Source organism: Alexandromys fortis, unplaced genomic scaffold (assembly GCF_014885135.2).
Source record: "Alexandromys fortis isolate MF-2015 unplaced genomic scaffold, M_Fortis_MF-2015_v1.1 scaffold_27, whole genome shotgun sequence".
Lineage (NCBI taxonomy): Eukaryota > Metazoa > Chordata > Mammalia > Rodentia > Cricetidae > Alexandromys > Alexandromys fortis.
The window spans coordinates 9832576-9844709 of record NW_026067952.1 but is presented as its reverse complement, the minus strand read 5'-3'; the positions used below and the strand labels follow the sequence as shown (position 1 = coordinate 9844709).

Below are 12134 nucleotides of genomic sequence, written 5' to 3'. Positions count from 1 at the left end.
AGTATTTTCTTGTAGGCTGCATTCTAAAATATGAGATAGCAGGTCCTAGACTACCTCTGTCCCGTCCAGACAACACAGCAAATACACTGCCTCTAAGCCAAGTGTGGTTGGATGGAGGGCATGGTAAAAAGGCTGGGAACTGGTGACATAAAGGCCCCAAGCCTGACAACTTCTTCAGTTCCAGAACCGACATAGTGGCAGAAGAGAACCGACTCCAGAGTTGTCCCTTGACCCCCACAGTGTACCCACACATGCACACACCCATAATAAATAAAGGCAATAAGGTTTAGGCTGTCCGCAGTGGCGCACCTTTAGTCACAGCACTCAGGAGGGCTGCGCCAGAGCCAGTGACCTCTTCAAGTTCAAGGCCAGCTACAGTACGAGGTGAGACCCTGTCTCAAAAGGAAAATAAAATAAGGATCCTGAGCTTCTAGACTCTAGAAGAAAGAATTGACTGTTGAGGCTTGCCCATGAGCCAGGGATTGGGAGTGTCATCGTCTTGTGGTTCTGTAGCTGGCTGGGCCGTTGGGGGAGTTTTTGTAGCCTGGACTGACTCATGGAGATGCTGTTGCCGGTCTTCAGAGTTGTCCAAGTGATGCTAATACATAGAAGAATTTTAGGGGCATGGGTTAAGTTTGAAGTGACAGCTTGATGTCGCAAGCTAGGAGAGAAAGAGCCTGGAGAAAGAAGCTAGACTAGAGGCCTCAGGGTCACCTGCCAACCTGCTGCTTTCGCGCCTGCGTGTACGTGTGCGTGTGTGTTTTAAAACTGGGTCTGCTCCTGTAGCCCCTACTGGCCTTGAACTTACTTCCACTTAACATGCTTAATTGAAACCTAAGGAGGAGTTGCTGGACTCTGCAAGGAAAATAAGGTTCCAGAAAGGACTGAACTTGGCCCCATCTACCTACCCTGCTTGAAGTTTCTATACACTGTTGCTGCTCCTAAGGTACCCTCCCCCCCACCCCCCAGATCTCACCAGGGCCTGCTTCCTCTGCTCCCTGACCCTGTAGTGTGATGACAGCTCCCAGGGTTTATCTCCTTCAGATGTTGCATCTCAAGAGGGCTGCCTCCCTGCTTGATCTAGTTCAAAGGCCTCTAGAAGGAACTGTATGCTGGCCCACTGCGGACAGCAATAGTCAGTGGGTAGAAGCTACAGAGCGAGGAGAGGGGAGGTCTCGTCCTATAAAAGCTGGAGTCCTGGGGAGCTTATGTAAAATGTGCTACCTCAGAAACCAGAGGCAAGCAGACTCAGCTTGCCAGCTCTGCCAAGCTGGGCAGCCGTCTTTAAAGGGGTTCCGGCAGAGCTGGCTGGCTGCATTTCTGGGGAGGTCGGTGTAGCTGCCTAGGTGAAAGGCAGCAGTTTACAGGGTCGTAAGCCAGACACGCTGGTGCACGCTTTTAATCCCTGAACCCTCCAGGAAGAGGCAGGTGGGGACTGTGAGTCAAGGCAAGTCTGATCTGCATAGCAAGTTCCATATCAGTCAAGGCTGCACAATGAGATCCTGTCTTAAAGAAAAGAAAGCTGGGCATTGGTGGCACACACCTTTAGTCCCAGTGCTTGGAGGCAGAGGCAGGCAGATCTCTGTGAGTTTGAGGCCAGCATGGTCTACAGAGTGAGTTCCCGGACAGCCAGGACTACACAAAGAAACTCTGTCTCAAAAACCAAAGAAACAAAAGAGGAAGGGAAGGGAGGGGAGGAAAGGAGAAAAGAAAAGAAAGCTGGGTGGTGGTGGTGCATACCTTTAATTCCAGCACTTGAGAGGCAGAGGCAGGTGGATCTCTGTGAGTTCAAGGCCAGAAGTCTGGTCTACAGATCAAGCAGAGCAAGTTCGAGGACAGCAAGGGCTGTTACACAGAGAAAGCCTGTCTCAAAACAACAACAACAAAAACAGAAAAAGAAAAGAAAAAAGAAAGAAACGGCAGGGGAGAAGAGATGAAGTTTGAGGAAGTGTGGGTGGCTGCCCCCTCTGCCTCATCTGGTCTGAGCTTGCCTCCCAGTCCTCTTTTGGATCCGCTTCTGCACAGACGGTAGACCCAGTTGGCTCCCTATGTGAGTGGGTATTTGCTTTGTTCAGTGGCTCACGTAGCAGGTAGTAAGAGTGCACCTGGTGGTGCCCCAGGAGGTCATAGTTTAGCTGTTGGCTGAGCTGTCATCAGCAACCAGCCAGCTACCAGAGCGTAGAAGGTAGGCAGCTTTGCTTGCTCATGCCTGTCCAGGTCTGTTGTGTTAGTGAAGACTCAGCAAGCAGCTGACATGGTAATCGAGGCACAGTGGACTTGGAAGCGTAGAGTCTTTGGAGCCGTCTGTCTCTCGAGCTCCTGCCTATCCCAGGGAGTACTGACTTCCTTCTCAGGCCCCATGGTGTGTAAGGAGGATGGTTGCTATCAACATCCTGTCATCCAGGGATGACAAGTCTCATGGAGGCTCTACATGACCACGCGCTCCTCTGGGCAGCTCACCAGAATAGTGAGTGTGGGAGCATTTAATGTACTGCCCACAGAGATGGCACTTCCTTCCCTGAGCTCTGGGATAATGGCCCAGAGTGCCAGAGCCCTGTGCAACGTTCTGTAGAGGAACGGAGTTTCCCTGCCCATGAGGGCCACCATAACACACGCCCAGTCCTAGCATCCAGGGACTGGCTAATAGAGCCGGCTCTGGTTCTGCCATATTGTTGCAGCTTGGGAGGCAGGTGTGCTTGACTTAATGACCTGTTCCTGAGAGCGCTGTGTGGTGGGCAAGGTGAGGGCCTCATTCTGCTCCCACTAGCACCAGGCTGCAAGTGTGTGCCAGCTCATGTGAGGGTTGACTGGACACATAGCACCCACAGGCTAACCAGTGGGAAGCACCTGTAAAGTCCTGCCAGAGTATGTCAGAATGAGCTTCTGGGACTGGTGTGCGTGTGTATGTATGTGTGCGTGCGTGTGTATGTACTCAAGCCCTAGACATCTTGTCTCTGCCTCCCTAATGCTGAGCTAACAGCTGTGCTGCCACACCCCACTTCTTACATGGGTACCGGGGATCTGAACATGGGTCCTTCTGCTTCTGCAGCAAGTGCTTTACTCCGCCTGTTGTGTGTCCCATCTCTCCCCCCCCCCCCCCCCCCCCCCCCCCCCCCCCCCCCCCCCCCCCCCCCCCCCCCCTCCCAACTGTTTTCTAATCACAGTTCCACTGCCAACCAAGCAGCTTGGATGCTGTGTATCTGTTTGCCAGAGTTGAGCCTTATGGACAGCCTCCCCCACTCCCTGTTTCAGCTGGTGTCTTGTCCTCTTCTCAAGGCCACTGCCTTGCTCCAGCTCCCCGCCTCAGGCCTCAGTGACACTGTGGGAAGGCCAGAGCAGCATCGTGAGGCTGACCTGCTGAGTTCTGTCCAACCTAAAAAGAGGAGAGCTCCTGGCAGGTCAGATGAGACGGTTCCCAGGCAGAGCTGGGCAGAGCTGTGTTTTTCTTCCCCTGGACTGTTGTCAAGGAAAGGATGTCAGTGTTGAGTGACATTCTGTCCCGATTTGCAGGCGCACAGCCCCATGGAGCCGCACAGTGGAGAGAGCGAGCCTAGTGTTTCTCCCTTGACCCTGCACAGATTCTGTTCCCTGGGCCTGATGGACAGCAGCAATGTGCTGGCCTGTTGAGCTGTTCTCTCACCACCTCATAATTGATGGAGTTGTGTCCCCCAAAAGATGCCTCCAAAGGCCCAGGAAACACCTGACAATGGAGGCTTCTTTTTCCCTTCATCACGTCATCACTTCAGATGAGGTGTGGTGTCCCCAGACTTAAAGGTGAGGCTGTCGGGTGTGTAGTCTGCTCTTCCCTGACTTTTCCTAGCCAGGCACATCTGAAAAGAAATTAAAGCACTCATGTGTTCAGTCATTCCTGTCAGCTCAGAGTGGAAACTACCCCTGTAGTGCTAGGACCTGAGCATCCAAATCACACTGAGACAGACGCTTTGCTTCCCTGTGCCTGGCCTAGAAGGTCCCAGTGTCAGAGCCTTGGCGTCCCTACCAGTAAATGAGGCCTAGTGGCTGCCTCGTCATCGTAAGGCCCAGTGAGCAAGTGAGTGGAGTATACTGACCACTCTGCACCCCCTGTGGTGAGTGCAGGGCGTCTTACAGCGGCCACACATAAAAAGACAGTGAGTACCCAGTACCTCTGCAACAAGTGGATGCCAGGAAGCAGTGCCCATGGCCCAGAGTGAGGGGCCTGCTTGCAGACAAGGCCAAGGCTAGAGTAGACTGCCTCTCAGAAGCCACACTGGGTCTTTTTAAAATTGGAAAACCAGCCCAATCGTGACTGTTTACATCATTTTAGAGAACGGACTAGAAGCAATGTGGAGGATGCGAGGGGAGGATGCAAAACCCGGAGTAGCCGAGACGCCATGGGTCCCAATGGGCATTGAGTTGTGTGTGTGGCTGGGATGAGCAAAACCCGCAACCTCTTGGGAAGTAGAATAAACAGGCCTTGGGGACAGATGGAGGTGGGGGCATCTCCATCAGAGGGAGCAGTAAGAGCTCAGAAATGCCTTGCGAGCTAGATGGGTAGCAGTGCCAAAAGCTGAGGTGGGGGTGGGCGGGGGGGGCTGCTAATATGTTCAGACGTGATGGCTACAGAGCGTGCACACCCACAGAGGCCTGCGTCAGCCACAAAGCACACATCACTGTAGCACTTACCCTCTCTCCCGGCTCCTCCAGGACTTCTGATCACAAGGAAGGAACAGGCAGAATCTAGAACAGAGTAGTCTCATAGGTCCAGAATGGGGCACGAGGGGCTCCCAAGTGAAGAAAATAGATTTCATAGTTACCACGGAAGCAGTAAGAGGCATGGGCTGGCTCTGCAGCTCACCAGCCGAGAGCTCAGGCCAGCCCTGGTCCTTTCTGGGTATTGGTTCCTTTGTTTATATCCTGAGGCCCATCCTGGCATTCGTCTAAATGAATGACACAGGACCTGTCACGCTAACTACAGGCAGTGTTGGGGCCGGCGTGGTGGTGGTGTGATATTGGATTTTAAAATTGCCCTCCTCTGAGGTTTCATTTTGTTTGTTCTGTTTTTTTTTTTTTTTTTTAATTTCTTGGCCAGTTTACATAAATAATAGCGTTGGGAGACCTTGTACTCCATTGTGAGTTCTGGACAGAGGAGGCCCAGCCGCCAGTCCTGAGACTTGGTGGGGAGGGGCAGCCTTCGCACCTGCCCTCTGGCTAAGGGGGAGTTGGCCAGGTCTGGACTGGGCCTCTGTTGTAGGATCCAGTCCCTGAGCTGCAGTTCCTCTGCTCGCACGCACGATGGAGGCTGGGCCCCTGGGGGCTGGAGTAATGCCGGAAAATAAAATAAGCTGGAACCCGGGCTCAGCCAGCTCCACACAGAGGTGTCTGGTCCCAAGAAATCCCTGAGACAGCCTTGGCGGTGTGGAATAATCCTTGCCCGGAACCCACGGAGAAGTGGCATATGGGTTTCTTTCTTGCACCATTTCACTCAAGGGGAACCTCTTTGCCTTCCAGAGCAAGGATGTAGCCTTAGTCTGCTTTTTGATTTTTCTATTTTAACTTGAGATCAAAGAGGCTGGAGGCTGGAAGATATCTTAGCAGTTAAGAGCTCTTGATTCTCTTGCAGAGGGTTCAGTTTTCACCTGGTGGCTCACAGCCATAGGTAGCTCAGTTCCAGGAGATCCAATGTAACACGAATTCTAGTTGGTCTTAATAATAAAAACCCAGAGCCAGATATAGAGGTTAATGCTGAAGATCAGAGGAACAGAGCAGCCAGCCACTAAAGATTCCTTTTACTTCTACCAATGCTCAGACCGAAGGGGCGATCCTGTCCTCTGACTGTCTCCTCAGACTTCGTCCTCTGACTGCACACGTGAGCCTCAGACTGCAACTGTCTCCACCAAACCTCAGACTGCACTGAGTTCCTGTCTCTGCCTTGTATTTCTCTCTCCACCCAACCATCTCACTCCTGTCTCCACCTCCCTAGTGCTGGATTAAAGGCATGGGATCCCGAGTGCTGGGATCACCTTTGTGTGAGGTCTGTTTTTCTTTTAGATAGATTCAATACTGTGTAGCCCAAGGTGGTCTTGAACTAACAGATATCCCTCTGCCCCTGTCTCCCCGAGTCCTGGGATTAAAGGTGTGTGCCACCACTCCCTTGGCCTCTAGTGGCTTAGCTCTGCACTGTGATCTTCAGGCAAGCTTAGTTTGTTAATGTATAAACAAAATATACATTCCAGCAACCTTTTCTGACCTCCTCGGGCACTGAGCACACACATGTACACAAACACACATACAAACAAACTCAGCTCATTGCTGCATTCACCTGCTGAGGCACCATGCCACACACCCCACCCCACCACCACCCGGCATGGATTTTTAAGAATAAACACTGCATTCCAAGTATAGCTTGCAGACAGACCAAAGCTGTGGTTGGCATTTCCTCAGCTAGCCTGCTTCTGGTGTCCATCAAACTGCTCATGTTATCACCAAAAGAGATACCAAAGAACACCAGATGGGAGCATTCCCGATTCTTCTCTGGTACAAGTACAGTGGCCTGGGGCAGGCCTGTCCCCTCCTGGGGCTCACCTTCTTTATCTGCACAGTGAGGGCCAGACCTAGATCTGTGACTTTGAACTCTTCTTTTCTTTTCAGCAGCAAAACCTTTGTTTCAGCCCAGTCTTCCAAGGGATGCATCATAGGGTATGAAACAGGCAGAATGGAGCTGCCCCAGTTGCTGAGAATCTGGGGTTCCAGCCTGAGGCTGCCTCTGCCCTCCCCCAGGGCACCCCTGCCAGACTCTACAGAACATAGTGTAGTGCTAGCCCACCTGCCAGCCAAGGGGGGAGAGTAACCACCAGATGTGCTAACCTTGGCAGCCTCCCCACAGCCAACACTCATTAATGCTGTCCTAGCATGGGACGTCCTGACAGCCACTGGGTGTCACCAACCCTGCTGGTGCTCCATGTGACTTCACCTCCTGTCTGTCACTGTTCTCATCTTAACACATAAGACATGGGACTGAGGCGCTCACAGGCCACTGAACTGGGAGGTAAAGGAGCCCAGATGCCACCTGGTGCCTTGTACTTTCAGAATCTAGTCTGGGTAATAATCCTTCCCTTGTTTCTGTGGCATGCTTCAGTTGGTCAAGGTGGATTCCTCTAAACAGAACTTTCTCTCTTAAAAATTCACCACACAGGAGGCGGAGCAGTCCGAGGCCAGAGGTGCAGAGGTACTGAAGAAGCCCAAGGCTGCTGTTCCTTCCGCCAACAAGAGGCCAAAGAAGGAGACGAAGAAGAAGCGGTAGAAGTAGAGAGGAGCCCATGGCCTTGGCCGTGGGGGCAGCCCTCCTGGGAGCCAGCATCCTGTTTCCTCTCCTGGACTGTCTCTGTCCTTGGCTCAGGGTCTGAGGAAACTGAAGCTCCCTCTGAACAGTTCCCAGGCTCCAGCTGTGCGGACCACCACTTCCTCTTCCTTCACTCTGTGGTGCACAGAGACTCCAAGAGCAGACACTGCCCTGGAGAGTCCTGAAGCCAGGTTGGGCTCACAGAGCCAAACATTCACATTAATCCTCGGGTCCAGTGGTCTTCAGAGCAGGGCCATCACATTGCAGTGTGGAGCTGTTGTCTAAGGCTACAAGCATACCCTCTCCCAATACTTGGGTCCCTTTTTTTTTTGGTCACTTTTGTGTGCACAGAACTTCACATGTGTTCAGCCCACTGAGTGTGGCGGCCAGGTCCTGAAGATGTTGGGGATAGAAGGACAGCAGAAGGCCTAGGCCCAGTGATGCCTACATGGGCAGGTATTTGCTGAATGAGGCCATGCTTCCTGGGTACACACTTTGTAAGCCTTTGACATGGGCTTGTCACTGTCAGAACAACCTCTTTTCATCCATCCCAACATTCCAAGTGCCTTTGACTCTGATCTGTCTTCCCTGCATCTTTCATTCCCTGGCCAGTAAAGAACAACTCTATGAAGTCAAATCCAATAAACCGTCACGCATGCCGAGGCTGCTGTGTTGTCGCTATCATGGGAAAGGGACAGCCTGGGTTTCTCTCCTGGGAGTGAGGGGAACGCTGTCCCTATAGAAGTGGGACAGTGTGGACAGAATGGGCAGCTCTGGTCAGAGCCCTCCAGGCCAAGCCGCTCCGGGACAGGTTTTCAGAAAGGGTCCATGCTGTCTTTGTCATTGGGAATACTTGTGAATTAGTCTCCACAGGGTCCAGGCCCCTCTTACTCTGCAGTGCTGTCCTTAGGGATGTGAGAAATATACCATATGATATGATACGATACGATAGAATACGGTAGAAAGCCTCAAGGCTCCAAGTGGTTCTGATCACATGCCCTGAATCAGCTGTTCAGGAAAACCCCTAAGACCACAAAGTCGGGTCAACTGGCTCATTCGCCTGCCAGACGCTTTCCCGAGTGTCATTAGGACTGCTGAGGGACTTAGGGTACCTGTCCATTTCAGGTGCTAGTCCAGGCCACTTGAGATGCCACAGCGGGACTGTGACCCAAGCCTGGGGTCCTGGCCATGCAATTTAACAGACATTTATCCTGCTGTGCTCTTTAGTGTTAGTGGGGCAGGTGCTATGGGGGTTCCTGCCTTGCAGAGGGCTTTGACAAGGCCTCCCGGAACCTCGGGTCTCAGGAAGTTCAGGGGCATTCTGCTTGGCAAAGGGCCACCTTGTGCAAACAAGCAAGCAAAGGGCTTTCTCTGAAGGTTTCTACTTGCCAGTCACCTCTTAAACTCTTAGATTTCAAGCCACAGAAACAAGGGGCCTTTGTGGGAACCTCGGGTGCATCTGGCCAGGGGGGAGACTGATATGCAGGCACGGCTTCAAATCACAGCAGGTTCTGTGGGAGCCCTATGCAGGGGCCCCTTTTCAGGCCAAGGGGCTGCCCAGGTTCCTGGCTGAATGCAAGGGAGCAGCTGGCCAAAGGCAGGAGTTGAGACCTGAGGGCTATGGCGGGTGTGGGGCCAGGCCGCTGTAGATTTGTCCCCTGACAGAGAGAACCTCTAGCTCCCAGGAGCAATTCCACCTCAGGGTCCAACTCCTTGGGTAACCTCAGAAGCTGGCTCCAGAGACCACTGTAGGTCACATGGTGCCTGTGCTTCCCCCATATCCTCCGCCCCTCTGTACTGTGGCAGAGATGGCTCTTGTGACTTCTGACCATCTCTCCTGAGTCTCCTTCCCATCCCTGGTTCCCACTAATCAGAGAGCGGGAAGGGGACTCCGAGACTCCACCCACACTCCCATGCATAGACCCCCACACAGACACACATGCATACACGTAACTAAAACAAATCTGCTTTGAGATCAGGTTTGTCTATCATGTAAGATGAGGGGCCAGTTTCACTGCTTTGCGTGTCTCTGTGCCATGGACTGAAGAGAGACTCATTTCTCTGCTGCGCATTTTTGGTCCCTTGTTGAAGATTAATCGACAACATGTGCTTGGGTTTATTTCTGGGCTCACATTCTGTTCTCCCGCTCATGTGCTTGTTTTAATACCAGTATCATCCCATTCTGCTTATTATAACCTTGTAGGACAGTTTGAAATGGGGTGCATCTGGCTCCATTTGAGCATCTGGCTTCATTTGCACATCTGGCTTTGTTCTTTCTGAAGACACTTCAGACTGTTCAAGGTCCTTGGCACCATATGAATTTTAGGGTGATTTTTTTTCTATTTCTGTGAAAAAAAAATGAATTCTGGAAGGAATTACCACTAAATCTCTAGGTCACATAGGCTAGTGTGGACTTTTTTTTTTTTTTTTTTTTTTTTGGTTTTTCGAGACAGGGTTTCTCTGTGGCTTTGGAGCCTGTCCTGGCACTAGCTCTGTAGACCAGGCTGGTCTCGAACTCACAGAGATCCGCCTGCCTCTGTCTCCCGAGTGCTGGGATTAAAGGCGTGCGCCACCATCGCCCGGCTAGTGTGGACATTTTAACAGTATTGCTAGTTCCTCCAGTCCATGAACATGGGAAATCTCTCTTCAAGGCTTGAAGGGTCCTGTGGCTTGCACGTGGCTTGTCTCCTAAGGTCTCCTGTAGTAGAAGCCTGGCACCCAGTGTGGTGGTATGGGGTGTGACAGAAACCCCCTTCAACACATGGGTTTAATGGGAGCTTGCTCTGGCCTTGAGGTGTCACCCTCTTATGACGCCCCCCATAATGTTGTTCGCATGAACAGTCATGAGAACTAGTTAGGAAAGTGTGAGTTGCCTCCCTGAAGCCTTTTCAGCCCCATTTTTCTTTAAATACGATGCCCCAAAGATATCTATGTTCTAATCTCCTAGCCTGTGTGTGGGGGGGCAGGAATGCAGATATAATTAAGTGAAGGATTTGAGCAGGGAGAATTATTCTAGAAGATCCAAGTGGCCTGGTTTAATCAGAGGAGCCTTTATAAGAAAAAGAGGGAGAAAGGAAGTTGAAGTCAGAGAGGGTGTGACCCAGAAGCAGAAGTTGGAGCCATGAGCAAGGAATGTGGGCAGACTGTGGAAGTCATAAGATGCGGTAGAGAATTCCCAGCACTCCATAGAGGAAGTTCCTTCATGGTGACAGCCAGCATCTTTATAAGTGAGGGCAGTAAAAAAGACTGGGAAATCAGGAACAATATTATTCTAAAAGCGGTCCATCCTCAGACCAGCACGATCTTGGCTGCCGTGGAAGTCGCACATGGAGACGATCTGGGCTGATGTCATGCTTGCTCTTGTTTTTACAGATCACTGAATACTCTAGTAGATTTTGCCATCAGTTTTTCCTTTCCTCATCCATTCAACGGCCCAAATCATGGAGGGTAAAAATAGCAAGGAAGTGCCCGCCGTGTATGCATTTTTAATAATAAAACTGAAAGTCAGGCGGTGGTGGTGCACGCCTTTAATCCCAGCACTTGGGAGGCAGAGGCAGGCGGATCTCTGTGAGTTCAAGGCCAGCCTCTATCTACCTCAGTCTGAAATGGCCCTCCTGCCTCCAGGAATCTCAGAATGAGACTGAGATGAAAGCTGTCTCCTCCTGTCTTTAGTGTTTGTATTTCAGTTTTCAAGTCCTGAATAGTTTCTTTTATATGTTTCATTTCTTTTTCTTAGTTTTAAGTGATTTGCTGATATCTTCCAATTTTTTGTTTTTCTTTTCCTCAATTTCTTTAAGGGAATTTCTCATTTCATCTTTAAAAATTTCAAACATTCTCTTGAAGTTATTTTTTAGGTCATTTTTTTCTGGTTCATCCATATTTGGTTGTTGAGGTCTTGCTGTTGTAGGGTCTTTAGATTTTACTGGTGTTGTGTTGCTCTTTGTGATGTAGCGTGTGATCTTACCTTGTCTACTCATCTTTTCCTCTAATAGGTGTGGTTGGGGCTGTCTGAGATTCTGTTGAATAATCTTCTAGGTGCCAGAGAATCCAAAGCTCAGATGGTTGTTCCTTGTGGTACAGTCAGTGTCACAGTTCTAGTTACCCCGTTGGTTACTTGGTGTTCTTGGAGATAGCTCAGCGCTCCTGCGCTTTGCTCTGCTTCCTTGCAGTTTGCTGTCTCAGGGTTGCCGGCTTTGCCCTGTTTCTGTAAATCCTGGTCTGGATCTCCTCCTGCAGATGTCTCTGGCTTGGAGTTGAACCTGTTCTGGTGGAGATCGCTGCTGACTCCGGATCTGGTTGCTGGCTCAATCCTGATCTGCCAGTGTCCTAGCTCTGGGTTGGCTCCTGGGACTGGGTTGGCTCCCAGGACTGGGTTGGCTCCCAGGACTGGATTTGCTCCTGGCTTCTGCTCCCAGTGGAGCTTGTTTGCTCTCTGTCCTAGGTAGCTGGTTCTGTCCCACTCCGGTTCCGGAGGAGATCGCTGACTCTGAGTTAGATCGCTAGCTAGCTCAATCCTGGTCCACCGGTGTCCCAGGACTGAGTTGGCTTCCGGGACTCTCCTCCTGTTTTATATTTCTCTCTAGGGCTGAGATTAAAGGCGTGTACCACTGGGATTATAGACATGTAAGGCTGACCAGTGGGGCTGTTTTACTCTCTGATCTTCAGGCAAGCTTTATTTATTGAAGTGCAAATGAAATATTACACAGCCTGGTCTACAAAGAGAGTATCAGGACAGTTAGGACTATTACACAGAAAAACCCTGTCTCAAAAATCCAGAGAGAGAGAGAGAGAGAGAGAGAGAGAGAGAGAGAGAGAG

General features: G+C 51.0%; 1 protein-coding gene across 2 annotated transcripts in view; it reads left to right on the top strand.

Moving 5' to 3' along the window:
• Manbal (mannosidase beta like) overlaps positions 1 to 7981 on the top strand; it is a 30886-nt gene extending 22905 nt beyond the window's left edge. For both annotated transcript variants that reach the window (XM_050151165.1, XM_050151163.1), the window contains exon 3: positions 7172 to 7981. In XM_050151165.1, coding sequence (XP_050007122.1) covers positions 7172 to 7279 — 108 coding nt within the window. In that variant the 3' untranslated portion in view covers positions 7280 to 7981. The remainder of the gene's footprint in view (positions 1 to 7171) is intronic.
• The last annotated feature ends 4153 nt before the right edge of the window (positions 7982 to 12134 follow it).